The sequence below is a fragment of the Chroicocephalus ridibundus genome, chromosome 16 (assembly GCF_963924245.1).
Source record: "Chroicocephalus ridibundus chromosome 16, bChrRid1.1, whole genome shotgun sequence".
NCBI lineage: Eukaryota > Metazoa > Chordata > Aves > Charadriiformes > Laridae > Chroicocephalus > Chroicocephalus ridibundus.
The window spans coordinates 8,700,759-8,713,936 of NC_086299.1; the positions used below are offsets into that span (position 1 = coordinate 8,700,759).

General features: G+C 44.0%; 1 protein-coding gene across 2 annotated transcripts; it reads right to left on the minus strand.

Moving 5' to 3' along the window:
- Window positions 1-3,518: 3,518 nt before the first annotated feature.
- CCNL2 (cyclin L2) lies at window positions 3,519-12,983 on the minus strand. 2 transcript variants are annotated; one of them, XM_063354171.1, is made up of 11 exons: window positions 12,602-12,983; window positions 11,616-11,690; window positions 11,235-11,344; window positions 10,832-10,952; window positions 9,515-9,579; window positions 6,547-6,646; window positions 6,356-6,460; window positions 5,984-6,125; window positions 5,091-5,208; window positions 4,904-4,996; window positions 3,519-4,682 (listed from the first exon to the last, which is right to left on the minus strand). In XM_063354171.1, exons 1-11 carry the CDS (start codon window positions 12,923-12,925, stop codon window positions 4,328-4,330), a joined length of 1,608 nt encoding a protein of 535 aa, XP_063210241.1. In that variant the 5' UTR covers window positions 12,926-12,983; the 3' UTR covers window positions 3,519-4,327. The 2 variants fall into 2 exon arrangements, with proteins under 2 accessions (XP_063210241.1, XP_063210243.1); XM_063354173.1 differs by lacking the exons at window positions 10,832-10,952; window positions 11,235-11,344; window positions 11,616-11,690; window positions 12,602-12,983 and having other exon boundaries at window positions 7,019-10,810.
- Between the last annotated feature and the right edge of the window lie 195 nt (window positions 12,984-13,178).

A 13,178-nucleotide genomic window follows, 5' to 3' on the forward strand; every position in this document is an offset into this window, starting at 1 on the left:
CCAAGAACACATCAGAATATTTCTAGCGTTTGTGGAACTATAAATCATTATTAGGGCAATTATTGTCTGTGGGCAAAACAAGCCAAATCAGGTTTAAAACAGACACTCCCTCTAACTAAATGGTTTTAAATCACCAATCCACAGCCTTTAGGTCAGCAAATTCACTTTGAGCAGACTCTAGGAAGTCAAACACAAAGAGCAGCCACCCTTCACAAACAGACACACAAAGGGCTCTGCCATAAACCAAAGCCATGACCTGTATCGGTACTTCAGACCTGGCCGTATCAGATCTGAAGCCGCTTACGAAGTGGAAATGAGTCCAAAGCTGGTGGCCAGACTCCAGTGGCCGACGCAGTGATCTTGGCAATGAAGGTGGACAGTTTCTGAACCTCTCTCCCCTTTCCCATCCCACTGGTTTTCCAGAGGCGCCAGGGGCTCAGCACCCAGCTCTCGATGGAGGCAACGTCTGCGCTGAAGCTTCGGGTAAATCTCAATTAAAGCCTCCGTTCCAATTGCCCAGCAGGGAACTGAAACCTGCTTTTCTAATCTGATCTCAAGCATTCCAAGCTTTGTTGTTCATTCAATTATTCTTTGATCGCGTCAACCACCGGCTTCCAATCTTTGCCTCACCCACCTGGAGGGCCTTTCCCTCTTGGTCACCACCCGCCCGGCACACACTGGGCTAGAAGTAGTTCCGTATTTGAGGAAATAATTCTTTAGGCTCTCACCTGGAAAAGGAAAGCTTTGCTGGCTGACCCTCTGCTGATACAGAGCAAATACAGATCCGATGGCGCGACCTTCCACCTGGATTTCCAGCTGGGGAGTCCATTGCTGAGGAAACATCAGCCAGGGAGCCCAGGGGACTATTTCCCCGGAAGGCAGGGGGACGAGGCTGTGTTGCCGGAGCAGGGAGAAGGCTTTATCTGAGGAAAGAGAACCAGAGCCTGGCCAAGACTGCAGTGTCCCCTGAGTCAGAGGTTTCAGTAAGTGCTGTCCCTTCGAAGCCTCTGGTCAAGGAGGTGCCCTCTCTCCGCGCTGAAGGAATTACAGGTGGACACCAGATACAGAGATCACAGAGGAGTAACCCGAGAGATGGTGGATGGTACCAACCGGAGATGCCTCAACTAACAGAATGCCCAGGATTCCTAACTTCAAGGAAACGGGGATTTAACTCAAGTGTTCCTAAGTTGACCACTGCGAAAAGCTTAAATTGAATCTCAGGAATGACTGCTTCGGAATGCCGAGACGGCTATTTCCAGAGTGAAATATGACAGATGGTAATAGTTCTCAGCACAGTAAATGCTGAAAAGCTACTTGCTTGTAAACGCCCCTCGAGTTACCAAATACATGTGATTAAACTCTTTAATCCTGGACTTCCTGAGCAAAGTAAAACAATACGAGGTTTGCTCGGCCGTCTGGCTGCAGGCCACAGCCCCGGGCAGCGAGAACAGGCACCTCTGTCGGACAGAGGGACATCCCCTGCCAGGCGAGGAACCACAGGGGGACATCCCCTGCCAGGCGAGGAATCGGCCCCACGTTTCCACAGCTCCATCTCCTGCTCCCTCTCGCTGCTCTAAGCGTCGTCTCCCAAACCCACCTCGCTGCCAAGGCGTTGCGCGCAGCGATGCGAATTGGGCTTTTCGCTGGGAAAGACAGCTTGTTCTCTTCTAGAACAGGGCGTTTTTTAATCCTGTGATACAGTCCCTTTTGTTTTGGAACCAAACCACTCCAATGTAAAAATATACACACTTTCTGCCTTGGTTTTTTCCCTCTCCAGATTTTAGCAAGTGTGCTAGGAAAGCAGATTAGTATTTATTCAGCACTGTACACGAGCACGGGAGTTTGTAGAACACAGATGCTGGTTTTTATGCCAAGTGACATTATGTTCGTGTAGAAAAGTGCACATAGCCCGGGTCTTACCTTTATCCTTGTCCATGCTACTTGCACAGGAGGAAGGTCACGTCTGTAGCCAGCAGAATCGAGACTTAACTACGCTAATTCCTCCCGAAGCCTCTCTGGAGCAGGCTGCAGCTGTGAAACCCGCCTCCCCATATGCTGCACCCCTCAGGGACCAGACAAAGAGGCAATTCCAGAAGCACGCGGAACAGAGTGAAGTAATTAAACAGGGAAACGCTGGTTGCCTTTTAGAACTGGAATTAGGAAACAGAGATTAGAGCTTGACCTGCTCCAAGCAATATCCAGGTAGTAAGAATTAGAAAGCGGTAAAATGGCAACTCTCTCTCGAACGCTGTTACTTTGCGTTGCTCACGTTTGAATAGATCAAAGTTACTTTTTGTACCAAGTTATGTCTGAGCTACTTTAATACTCAGACTTTACTCCATTATTTAGCATACCAAGTATGAAATTAGTTTCCACCTGTGTGCAAAGGTCAAGCTAAATCAGGTATTTCACCGATTCAGGAACAGATTAACTCACATTCCACAGCAGCGCCGCGCTGAAGCTCCAAGGAGCTTTCCTTGTCTCCGCTGCTTATCTCAATTAGTTCTTTTCTCAGCCCAGATGTAATCAGAGATGTAATCAGAACTACGGTGATGAACTACAAACCAACTACTGCTGCTGCAAGGTGACTGGGAAACAAATAATCTTCCTGCTGCACTGGGAAGAGGGGCACCCACTGGAACTACCCAGCAATGGTGCATTTCCAACAGGTAACCCTGGTGCGTAGAGCAGAAATCGCTGTTACGGAACAGAGTGTCAGAGGGAGCTACAGAGGTCAAAAGCGTCACTTGGTTGAAACAAAGATTAGTCAAGTTCACAAACTCATCCACTGGTAATTACACAGAATAATCCCAGGCAAACTCCAGGTCAGGAAATTGGCAGATGAGGTTGGCTAAAGGATGGCTGACTGCAAATCCTTTCAGCCCCTTCGCCTACAGATTAAAAAAAAAATAAAATAAGAAAACCGCCATGGGATTGGCTTGGATTTAAAAGAAGCGTGAGAAGAGTCACTGTCAGAGGCAGCTACAAGACCGACCACAAAAAAAACCTCAGGCAGCTTGTTTCCCCCGGCGTGGAGAGGGGCAGTTTAGCCAGTGGTTCTAGAAGATCTACATGGAGCTTGAAGGGCTGGAGCACCGGCGCCCTGTCTCGCCCAGCACCCGTCTGCTCCGCGGGACGCGCCCAGCAGGACGGCCGCTGTACTGATATTCAGGGCACAACAACTTGGGCTGGTCTTAAATCTACTCCAATCTGACAGTCTCTTCCTTCAGCACCAGATTTCTTTCCTTATGAGTAGGCACAGTGGTGTAGCTCATAAGAAACTAGTATCAAGTGAATTTAATAGAAAATCAAATACTTTAATGAAATTAGGGAGCATGAGAGTAACAGCTCAGATATACCACTAGAACTGATACTACTGGGCTGTGGGGGTTTTGCTATTTTTTTTTTCCTTTTTTTTTTTTCCAATGCTCTGTTCTTCAACAAGCATGCAGATTGACAAACTACTACTTCTTCAGAGTGTCAAAGATCCTGAGTAAAGAATTTCAAACCACTTAAAATGAATATATAGGAAATGTCTTAGGAGCTGGTGGCCCGCACACAGCATTGCACAGATAAAAATATACTACTCTCAATACACAGAGCTAAATACTTTCACATTTATCAGAATTTTCTACACAAGTCTTTTGATAGAATTCAAGTTTTGAATTTTCTGTATATATCTTCCACCTGTATTAAAACAAATGCTTATTTACATTGTGGATAAAGTGTAAAGGCTAGTAAGGCCATACTCCCATACTGTACTGTAACACTGCAAAATATATATACACATATATAACCTAATATAGGCAACAGTTCTAAAAAAAAGTCACCTTACATTTGTACAACATAATTGAATCAGTATGAAAAGACAGCTTTGTTAGCACCAAGCCACTCCAATGGTTTTCACGATCTGCCTTGAGCCTTCTAGTTCCACAGGGAAGGACTGCTCAGCACAGTATTCCGGCTACTGAGCCACGGAGGTCCCGCGTGCAGAACTGGAAGTCACAAATAACACTCCACTGCACTACGGTATGCAAATGATTAGAGAGCGGGCATAGGAGCATCCAGAGACAAGTTCTGCAGTCTTACTGCGTGACACTCCAGCGGAACAGTCACCAAGACATTTACCAGATTTTGAGTCTTTCACATCATCCTGTCCCATTAGGATCTTTCCTTTGGATTCACGATAGTAAGGTACAGAATCGCCAGCAGAATGGACATTACTCAAGCTAAGTGGTTTACAAGCCAGGTTAACCCTATACTGCAAAGACCGAATGGGGAAGAGCTCCACCGCTCCAATTCCAAAGGAAAGACCTTTTTGCTTTATTCATCGCCTATGCCTGCTGTGGCCAGGATGGTCTCGGTCATAGCGATGACTTGCTCGCTCATAGGAGCGCGACCGCTCGTGCCTGTGATTTCTGTAGTAGTGACTCTTCTTCTTGTACTTCCCCGAATGGTCCGAGCGCTCCCGGGATCGGCTCCTGGAACGCGACGAGCTCCTGCTGCGAGACTTCCGTGGTTTGTGTGTTGAGTATTTGTAGTCTTTTGATTTCTTGTAACTTCTCACCTTGGAACCTTTATAGCTAGAACTGTGGTTGAACTGTCTCGGAGGAGAGTCACTGCGGCTCCTAGAACGGCTGTGGGATTTGGAACCGCTCGATGTAGAGTAACTTTCACTTTTCCTATGGAAAGGAACAGGAGAGAAAGCTTATTGTTTTCTTAATATTAAATGGAATTACTCTACATTACTATTTGCACCTAAATGGAGTCACAATACATACTTTCAAGCACATACTGCTATGTTATTTCACGGCTGCTCTTGTTGAGAAACTACCAAAGCTCACTCTGAAATTTTAGTCTGGGAGCTTCTCCCAGCACACCCTTCTCTGACACGAGTACTTACCGGTGCTTAGGGGATGCGGATCTAGATGGAGATCTTGAGTAACTTTGATCTCTACTTCCACTTCGACTTCTGCTTTCTCTTCCTTTCTGAACACTGCAAGAGACAGTAAACAGTAAGTTATTTTCCTTAAGGTAGTAATGGGAAAAAACCCAAAACAACACAAACTTCTTCGTTATGAAAGCCTTACCCATTTACTGGGCTATTTGAACTCATTCTTTTTGCTCCTTCCGTTTTCCTTTTAGCGTTCTTCATTGCCTGAACAGGTAGCGGTGAAGGTTTATTTCCTTTAACCTCTTTTGGAGACTCTAGAAAAACAAGCCTTTGTTACCTTATTTTGAAAGTACGGCAGTGACTGAAAGAAGGACTGAAGCCTCCTCTTGCCCTGTTTCATCATCTTTGTAATAATCAGTAGCGTATGCATGCAGCTTGCATCGACGTGCACACATGCACGTGCACATAACCACCCACAAGAAATAGATCTGAAGAAGTTCACAGAATTTAATCAGAAACATTTCTGCCAAAATGCTGAAGTAACACCAGGGAGTTAACTGCAACAGTAACACGTTGCTTTCTGTGTCAAAGAACAGCAGCTTCCTTTACTTGCCAGAAAAGATACTGAGTAATTAAGGTAAACTGAGGAAAAAGATGGTAAATGTTATCGTCAGGGCAAGACATGGACTAGACTGGAAACCTTAGACCAAGCATGCAAGAAAATACTCCCCACCCATCACCCAAAAATACTACTTCTGTCAGAGTTCCTAATCCTACCTAGGCTTTAATATTTCTTTAGCATAACATGCCAATTGCAAGTATTTGTTTGACTTTATTGCCAAAATCACATAAAAGCAAGTCCCTGTACTATATGAATTTAAACCAACCTTAATTTTAGGCTAATTTGATTTTAGCCTTTATCTGTTTCAAGAAATTACAAAGTTACAATGCTATTCAAACTCCGCCATTTGAATATTTGCTTCAAGCCAGCTTAAAACCAAGAAAAGACAAACCACACTGTATTTTCCCTTTTGGGATGCACGTACATGTTTAAGATGAGTGATTAAAAACAAATTTTCCACTACTTACCATTTTTCGGTACTGGGGAAAATCCCGATGTGTTATCCAAACTTGGGGCTCCCTCAGGTACTAAACCTTTAGCTTGTGCTTTTGCCTCTTCGATAGCTAATTTCTTCTTTTCCACTTTACTTTCCAGATCAGATAAATCAACCTGCAAAGACAGGAGCACTGCTTATGACAAAATTTGGTAAGCTAGACTTTCTCCTTACTCACTTATGGGGGGTGGGGAAGGAATTCTAAGGAGACCCAGACACCGTGACTACTATCCCGTTCCACTTAGTGTCCAGGCTTCCAGCTAGTTTCAAATGGGATAAAGTTTTCCAACTCATGTTCTAAGCAGCAGCCTTTGATGACAGCTCACAACACGAAAAAGCAGCAAACCTTTTTCCGAGTATAGAGCTGCAAAATTTTTAAGCAGATTTCTTGAATCTCTTCCTCCGTTGCTCCGAAGAGTAAAAACCAGTGTGGACGATTAGGAAGTGGAATCTGAAAGGGAAGGGGAAGTCACGCTCAGTTTTCCGCTTCCATTAAAAGACTTAACGAACACAAAATTAATGGAACTGTATGCTCACCTCCAGTGTCCTGGCTGCAAGGTAGATACATGCACAGGCAATGCTTTCCGGCTGGAATCTGACAAAGACATCTGTTCTCAGGCTATCATTCATGTAATTCCTGAAAGACAGGATATCAGGAAAGTTGCATGGCACTGCAAAGTTGTTTGGCGTTTTTGGGGTTTTTCTTTTGTTTTTAGTTTTACAAGGACTATTTATTTCTGCATTCAGTTACTGCATGCAGTTCTTACTGCATTCAGACTTTACTCCTGTAAATTTAAAGAAAAGTTGAATGATTTTACTAAGAAAAAAATAAATAAAAATAATTCCCTAAAGGGGAGGGATGTGTGACAGAAATTAAGTTTGCTTGACTGACTTGCTGCTGAAAATTGAGTTGTGAAAAGAGAACCAATTTTAACTTCACTTTTCCTTTTGGACCTCTACCGGCCTGCTCTCATGCAACAGGCAAGTTATTTTCATCAAGACAACATACAGGAAAATCTGAAGTACTCAGTTATAGACTTTTAGGTTCACATGTTTCTCTGCAATAGGGCTGAGCCCAGGTGGTTTGCTGAAAGCTGCAGCTCCTGTAGTAGATTCCCATGAAAATGCAGTCCACTTCAGCACGTGTCAACTTCCACTGGAGATTTAAGGGGTCCCTTTTCCTTCAGAAGCATTATTTTCCATCCAGAACAGAATTCTTTTTGATGCAAAAAGCAGCGATAGAAGAAATCAGGATGTTTGGGAACATCAATTCAGGAGAATACTCAGTATTCAGGCAGATCTCCTCTTTGGCACATGAAATACGGTTTCCAAATTGTCCCATTTCAGTAAGGTTGCTTAAAATGAATATTCACAGAATGAGAAAACTGTAAAATATTGCATATATTCCAGTCAGTACACTTAAGCATTATTCTTCTAAATCTTATATACACAAAGTAACTTCCTCTGAATGTGTCAGCTGATGTGCTTAAAAAGATCTAGATAATTGAGCACATATGTCAAGCCAAGTGAGGAAACGCTAAAACCAGACACAATAGAAAGTCCTCAAAGTAATACGCTTTCTGAAAGCGGTAATTAACCATGTGGGTACCCAGTATACAAGGATTCACTAAGCCCCAAGACATCAAAACCAGAGACCACAGTCCAGGCACTTGTAACCAGTTTACACAGACAACAGAAACTTGAATCCCAAGGGTATCATCGCCTTTTTGTCTTTGTCTTACGCTCTCGTTTCCATAAAGAGCAACTGCTACAGCAGAGAAGCAATGCTAAGCATCAGCTCATCTTCCTGGAAGAAAGGAGCTTCAAAACCTACTTTTCTGTCCCACTATGAAGAGAGAACAAACCTTTTGGCAAAAGAAGTGATGAAGAAAAGTGGTACTTCAAACATCTGGAAGTCATACAGCCTTTTTCTAATTTGCCAAATTGAAAACCATGTCTGCTTCCAAGTTTGGCCACTGCATATTTCTCCTGTGGGCTCAGAATCAGACACATGAGGAAATGAATCCTTGTCACAATATTTTAAGAAAAAGGTAACGTTGTAAAAATGCACATTTCAAAGAACAGTTATACTGGATATCCACGAGTTTTCATGTACTGAAAGCAACAAGCATCAGTACGCAGATATGTTATTTTAACATCTGAACCATTTCTCAATTGGGGTAATTTCCTCCCTCCTCCTCCTCACCTACCCCTCCTTCCATAACACGTAGAAGATTGGTAATGAGTAGTCCGTAACTCACATCCGAGTACTTCATGCAATGGTACCGGTAAGTTTCACAATGGTACTGGGAAGTTTCTCCAAGTCCCAAGTATTACCTTTGACTCCAAGCTTCACACATCTACTCAAATGGTTTTTTTTAACTAGTTTACAAATGAAAACTAGATTTCAGTTTTTGTTGTGTTAGTTCATCCCTGTAAGACTTGAATCCCACCTTAATTTGCTTTATCATTTAAGAATACATTATTTTAACAGTTATAGAAATAGAACATTAAAAACCTTTCAAAACTTCAACAATCAGGTTATAAGATATACAACAGTCAAAATGCGCAATAAAAATAAAAGTCAAACAGTATAAGCACAAGCAGCAGTTGGCCAGTTACTATACTATCATGTATATACCACCTGTCTAGAGTCAGCCTTCTCTTTGTAGAGCCTGCTTTGGTTTGACTGAAGACGGCAGCTATCCCTGCACCATAGCGCTTGGGCAGCAGAGGAGAAGTCTTAGTCACTTACCCTCAGAGGCTACCCTTTGATTAAAAGAGTACAGAAAAGAAAAGTCAAAACTGGTTCTCTACACACAGGTCACAGTACCAGACAGTTCAGTCAGCAGAAATATGATCTTTGGATTCACTAAAGGTTTTTAAACCACAGTATTGGTAAAAAAAACATTATTGTCTTAAAAGCATTATCTATTCGTTAAGTTTAAGACCTAGACTTTTACATAAGCTTCCCATCCCCAAGCAAATCTTTACTGTAATGAGAGCGACAAGGCAGAGGACATTTCTTGGCAAACAAAAACATTGAGTTTATCCAGTCTTAGAAGCTGACATCTTGCATTATCCATACAGATAAATAAAATTTAGCTGTGCTGAGTTTTTGATGCACCTGTAATCAAGCTCAAGCCCTGGGAAAAGCCATTTCCCAGCACTGCTAACAGACTTTAACTACACATAATTTTCTCTGAAGAACAAAAAACCCAAGGAAACGCTATAACCCACTCAACGTTTTCCCTTCAGCTGAAAAGTAAAAGCAGAGAGGAGGGAAGTGAGAAATCAGGGTGGAAAGCTACCTTACCATTAAAACAGTGCCTCTAACTTAAGAGGCCGATCAACATTTGGGTAGTAGTTTGGGGCACGCCAAGAAACACTGGAGCTGTCTGGTGTGGCCCACAATCATTTCTGAGCGAGTTGCCCAGAGTGCCTCAAGTGACATATTTCTGCTACTGCCCCTGCTGGTCTCTTATAACAAAGAAAATCAACTTACCATGAAGTCTGGACCAGGTGTTGGTTACGTTCACATTCTAATACCTGAAGGTACATAACGATTATCTGGAAGATATGGGTTATTGAGTTATTAACAAGAATCTTGAGAGCCACCTATTTATGTCAGAGGGACATCCATGAGGCATCTGTTATTCTCTTTCAAGCTCTAGAACACTCCACATGAGAGACTGTTTGCAACATCCCCAGTGTTTATCCACACAGCTTCTGCTCTCCAATGCAAAAGTTTACATGAGTTGACACTCAACCAGATCTAACCTTCCTAGCTCTCCGTCTTCTGAGCTCAGTCATCCTGCTATTCATCTAGATGTCTTGTCTTCAACTGTTTTCAAGCTAGGTATGTTCTCCTATACAATTCACGATTCCTTTTTAGCTGTAACTTGGGAGAAAATATTGCTAGCTGCAATAAGCAGTAACAGAAGTGTAACGGTATTCGCACAGAACATGTTGTGTGTCACTAGTTTCTTCAGTTCTATTTTTTTTTCCTTAGGTTTGAAAGGAAAACAAGGATGCAGATAAAAAAGACTACACTAACAGCACAAATTCATAAACAAGTAAGTACAATTGTCCTCTGGGGTACTGATAACATGAGTGAATTCTGAAAATCAAGTAGGCTTTAATAGACCTTAAGACAGCTGTAGTTTTTAGAGGAAGAAAGAGCAAGATCCCAAGTTCTGCTAGTACAGAAGTAGGAGGTTCTTTTACCACACTTAACTACTTAAGGCATAGCACTAATGGTACTAAAGCACCAAATCAAACATTTGCAGTAGTTACATCCTCCAAGTATCATCCTAGTCTGATACATCATACTCCAATATTGGGAATTGCCTCATTTCTAGTGAAGCCCTTTACACTTGAGTATACTTTTCAGAACACAAGAAACACTGCAACTAGCTCTTATGGGTTTAATGACCTCAGCATGTTTCCACAAGGAGCAATCATGACATGCAGTGTTTCTGGTAACAGGATATCACAACCCTAGGTCTCCAAACTCCTTTCTGCTAAAGAATCTATGTTTAGTTGACATTTTCTAACACCAAAGCTACCTACTTATATAATATAATAAGAATACTTAGCATCTGCATCCACCTCCAGTCGTCATTCAGCAGTGATACAAGACCAACTAGTCAAAATCTCTTAAATGAGAAAGAAGACATCAGGATCATAAGAAGCTAGCTTCGCTGAATTGACTAGCGTTATCATGTACAAACGATGCCTAACTACATGGAAGCTGTAGTCTACTCAAAGCATTTAGAGCATATGAAACACTGATGATGAAGTTAACTTATACAGTACAAACCTTATGAGGGTGCTTTACGTGAACACAAAATCCCAACTCCTTTAACACTCTTCTTTCTGCCTTAATAATTTGGTTCTTCAAGTTCACATATTCTTGATCCAGTATAAGAGGCACAGGTTTTCTGCAAGAAAATTTCATATTCTGAAGAAGATACTCTTTACCTCAAACAGTACTCATATGCAGGTTAAATTGTGTTGTCTAGAAGTAACAGGCATCACTATTTATAACACCAAAAATATTTACTTAATAGAACAGGTCAACTCACTTTTCTCCTTCATGAGATCTCTTCAAGATGTTCCCCGATTTATGAAACAGGGAAGGAATGATACTATCATCGGCCCGTGAAGTTTAGTAATTAAAATACAACATAAATACTTCAGATTATTTCAAAGTCTGAGCTTACTTTTTTTCCCGTAGATGTCTAAGGCGATGGAACACGTTAATTACATCCCTTATGCGCCTTGGTGCTTCTTCAATTTTGGATGCCAGATGAACACAGGCCATTGACACATGCTGAAATATAAGTATTGCAACATACTGATGTTTTGCTCAAATCAGGAACCGATCGCCTCCAACAGCTTAAGGAGGGATAACAAGAGAAAATGGTGGTAAAACAAGGAAATACTAGAAATTTGACAAAATCAGTACTATGTAGCTTTGTAAAATCATGTTGATCAGTACGTAAAACCAATACTCTGATCAATTCTAAGTTGACAAATTGCCAAGACAGATCAAAGATTAAATAACATTTGTAGCCACATACAGCTTTTAAATATTTTCTTACCTCCATGGAATGCTTCACAAAAGACTTGGTATAAAAAAACCGTTGAAATAGCACCTGTCCTGTAGCCATAGCCACCTAAAAAAGAAGTAACCACAATAGGTATTAACAAAACAACTACCAGTTCCAAAAAGAAATTACCTAGAATGATTTCAACAGATTTAAGACCCAGAAGACTAGCTCAGCTATATTTAAGTATGGGAATAAGCTTAGTGGTATGCGAAGAAAACTGGCACCCCTACCTCAGTAATGAATTAAGCTGCCTAAGATGTTATCAATACCACAAACACTGTCTGTAAATCAAATACATATGTTAAATCACAAATTTCTTTTATGAAGCATGAAAACACGCTCTCAATTGAATAAAGGGAATAAAAAACAACCCAAGCCTAAAACCCAATAGAACTGAAAGTTGTAACAATACGCCACAAAAACGTTACTCTTTCAGTGTAGATGGAGGGTGGGGGGGAAATCCAATCATATTATGATTTGCATATGGCCGTTAACACAACTTCAGCTGCTCACGCTCGGTAGCTAGAGGATGCCTGGGAAGTTTTACTCTCAGAAATCAACGAGTTCGCCATGAAACAAAACCTTTCCGAGATCACTACAAGTCAAAGGAGTCTAAAAAGTCTTTCTTTCCGCAATCCCCGACCTTAAGCGGAGGATCCCCCCTGTCCCCCCCCGCGTGGAGGCGGCGGAGGAAGGCGGTTACATCATCCGCTTCCTGCTCCCGGCCGGGCGGGGAAGGCCGCAGGCCCCGCGGCCCTCCCGGCCCAAACCCCGGCCACAAGGGGCAGCTCCTGGGCCCTCGCCGCCTCTATAACCGCAGATGGCGGCCTAGCGATCGAGTGCCGGCTCCGGCGGGCCGAAGCCTAGCAAACAAAGCTCTCCCCTCAGAGGGAACGCGCTCCCGAGCCCACACCCGCCCCGCCGCGGCCTTCTTCCCCCCGGCCGCCCCGCCCGGCCAGGCCGCGGCCCAGACCCACCTGCGGCAGACGAAGCAAGATGCCGGCCGCCTGGATGAGCTCGCAGCCGGTGACCCGCAGCTCGGTCTCGGTGTCGGGGTCGAGGCCGCTGCTCATGGAGGGGGTGAAGCGCAGGGTGTGCTCAGGCAGCAGGCAGTTCTCCAGGGTGATCAGCACCCCCGAGTACAGCCGGTCCCCGATCAGCACCGCCCCGGGCCCCGGTACCGGCGCACCGCTCCCCGCTGGGGAGCATCCCACCGCCGTAGCGCCGCCAGCTTGAGGCCCAGCCGGGCCGCTGCCTCCCACCGCCACCACAGCCGCCGCGCTGCCCGACCCCGCCGCCATTTTGTGGTGGTGCCGCCGCCTCGCCTGCCTCCGCTCTCCTTCCCCACCGGGCGGCGCCCCGCCCCGCCCTTCTCCTCGCCGCCTATTGGTGGGGCGCGCCGAAGCGGCTCTCGACGATTGGCCCCGGCCGCCGCAAACGTTCTGACGTTTCGCCCCCCCACCCCGGGCTGAAGGGAACGGCGTGACGCACCGGTTGGGAATTTGAACGACGCGGAGGAGGCGGGACTTCCGGCGCGCGCCACCGCCCTCAGGC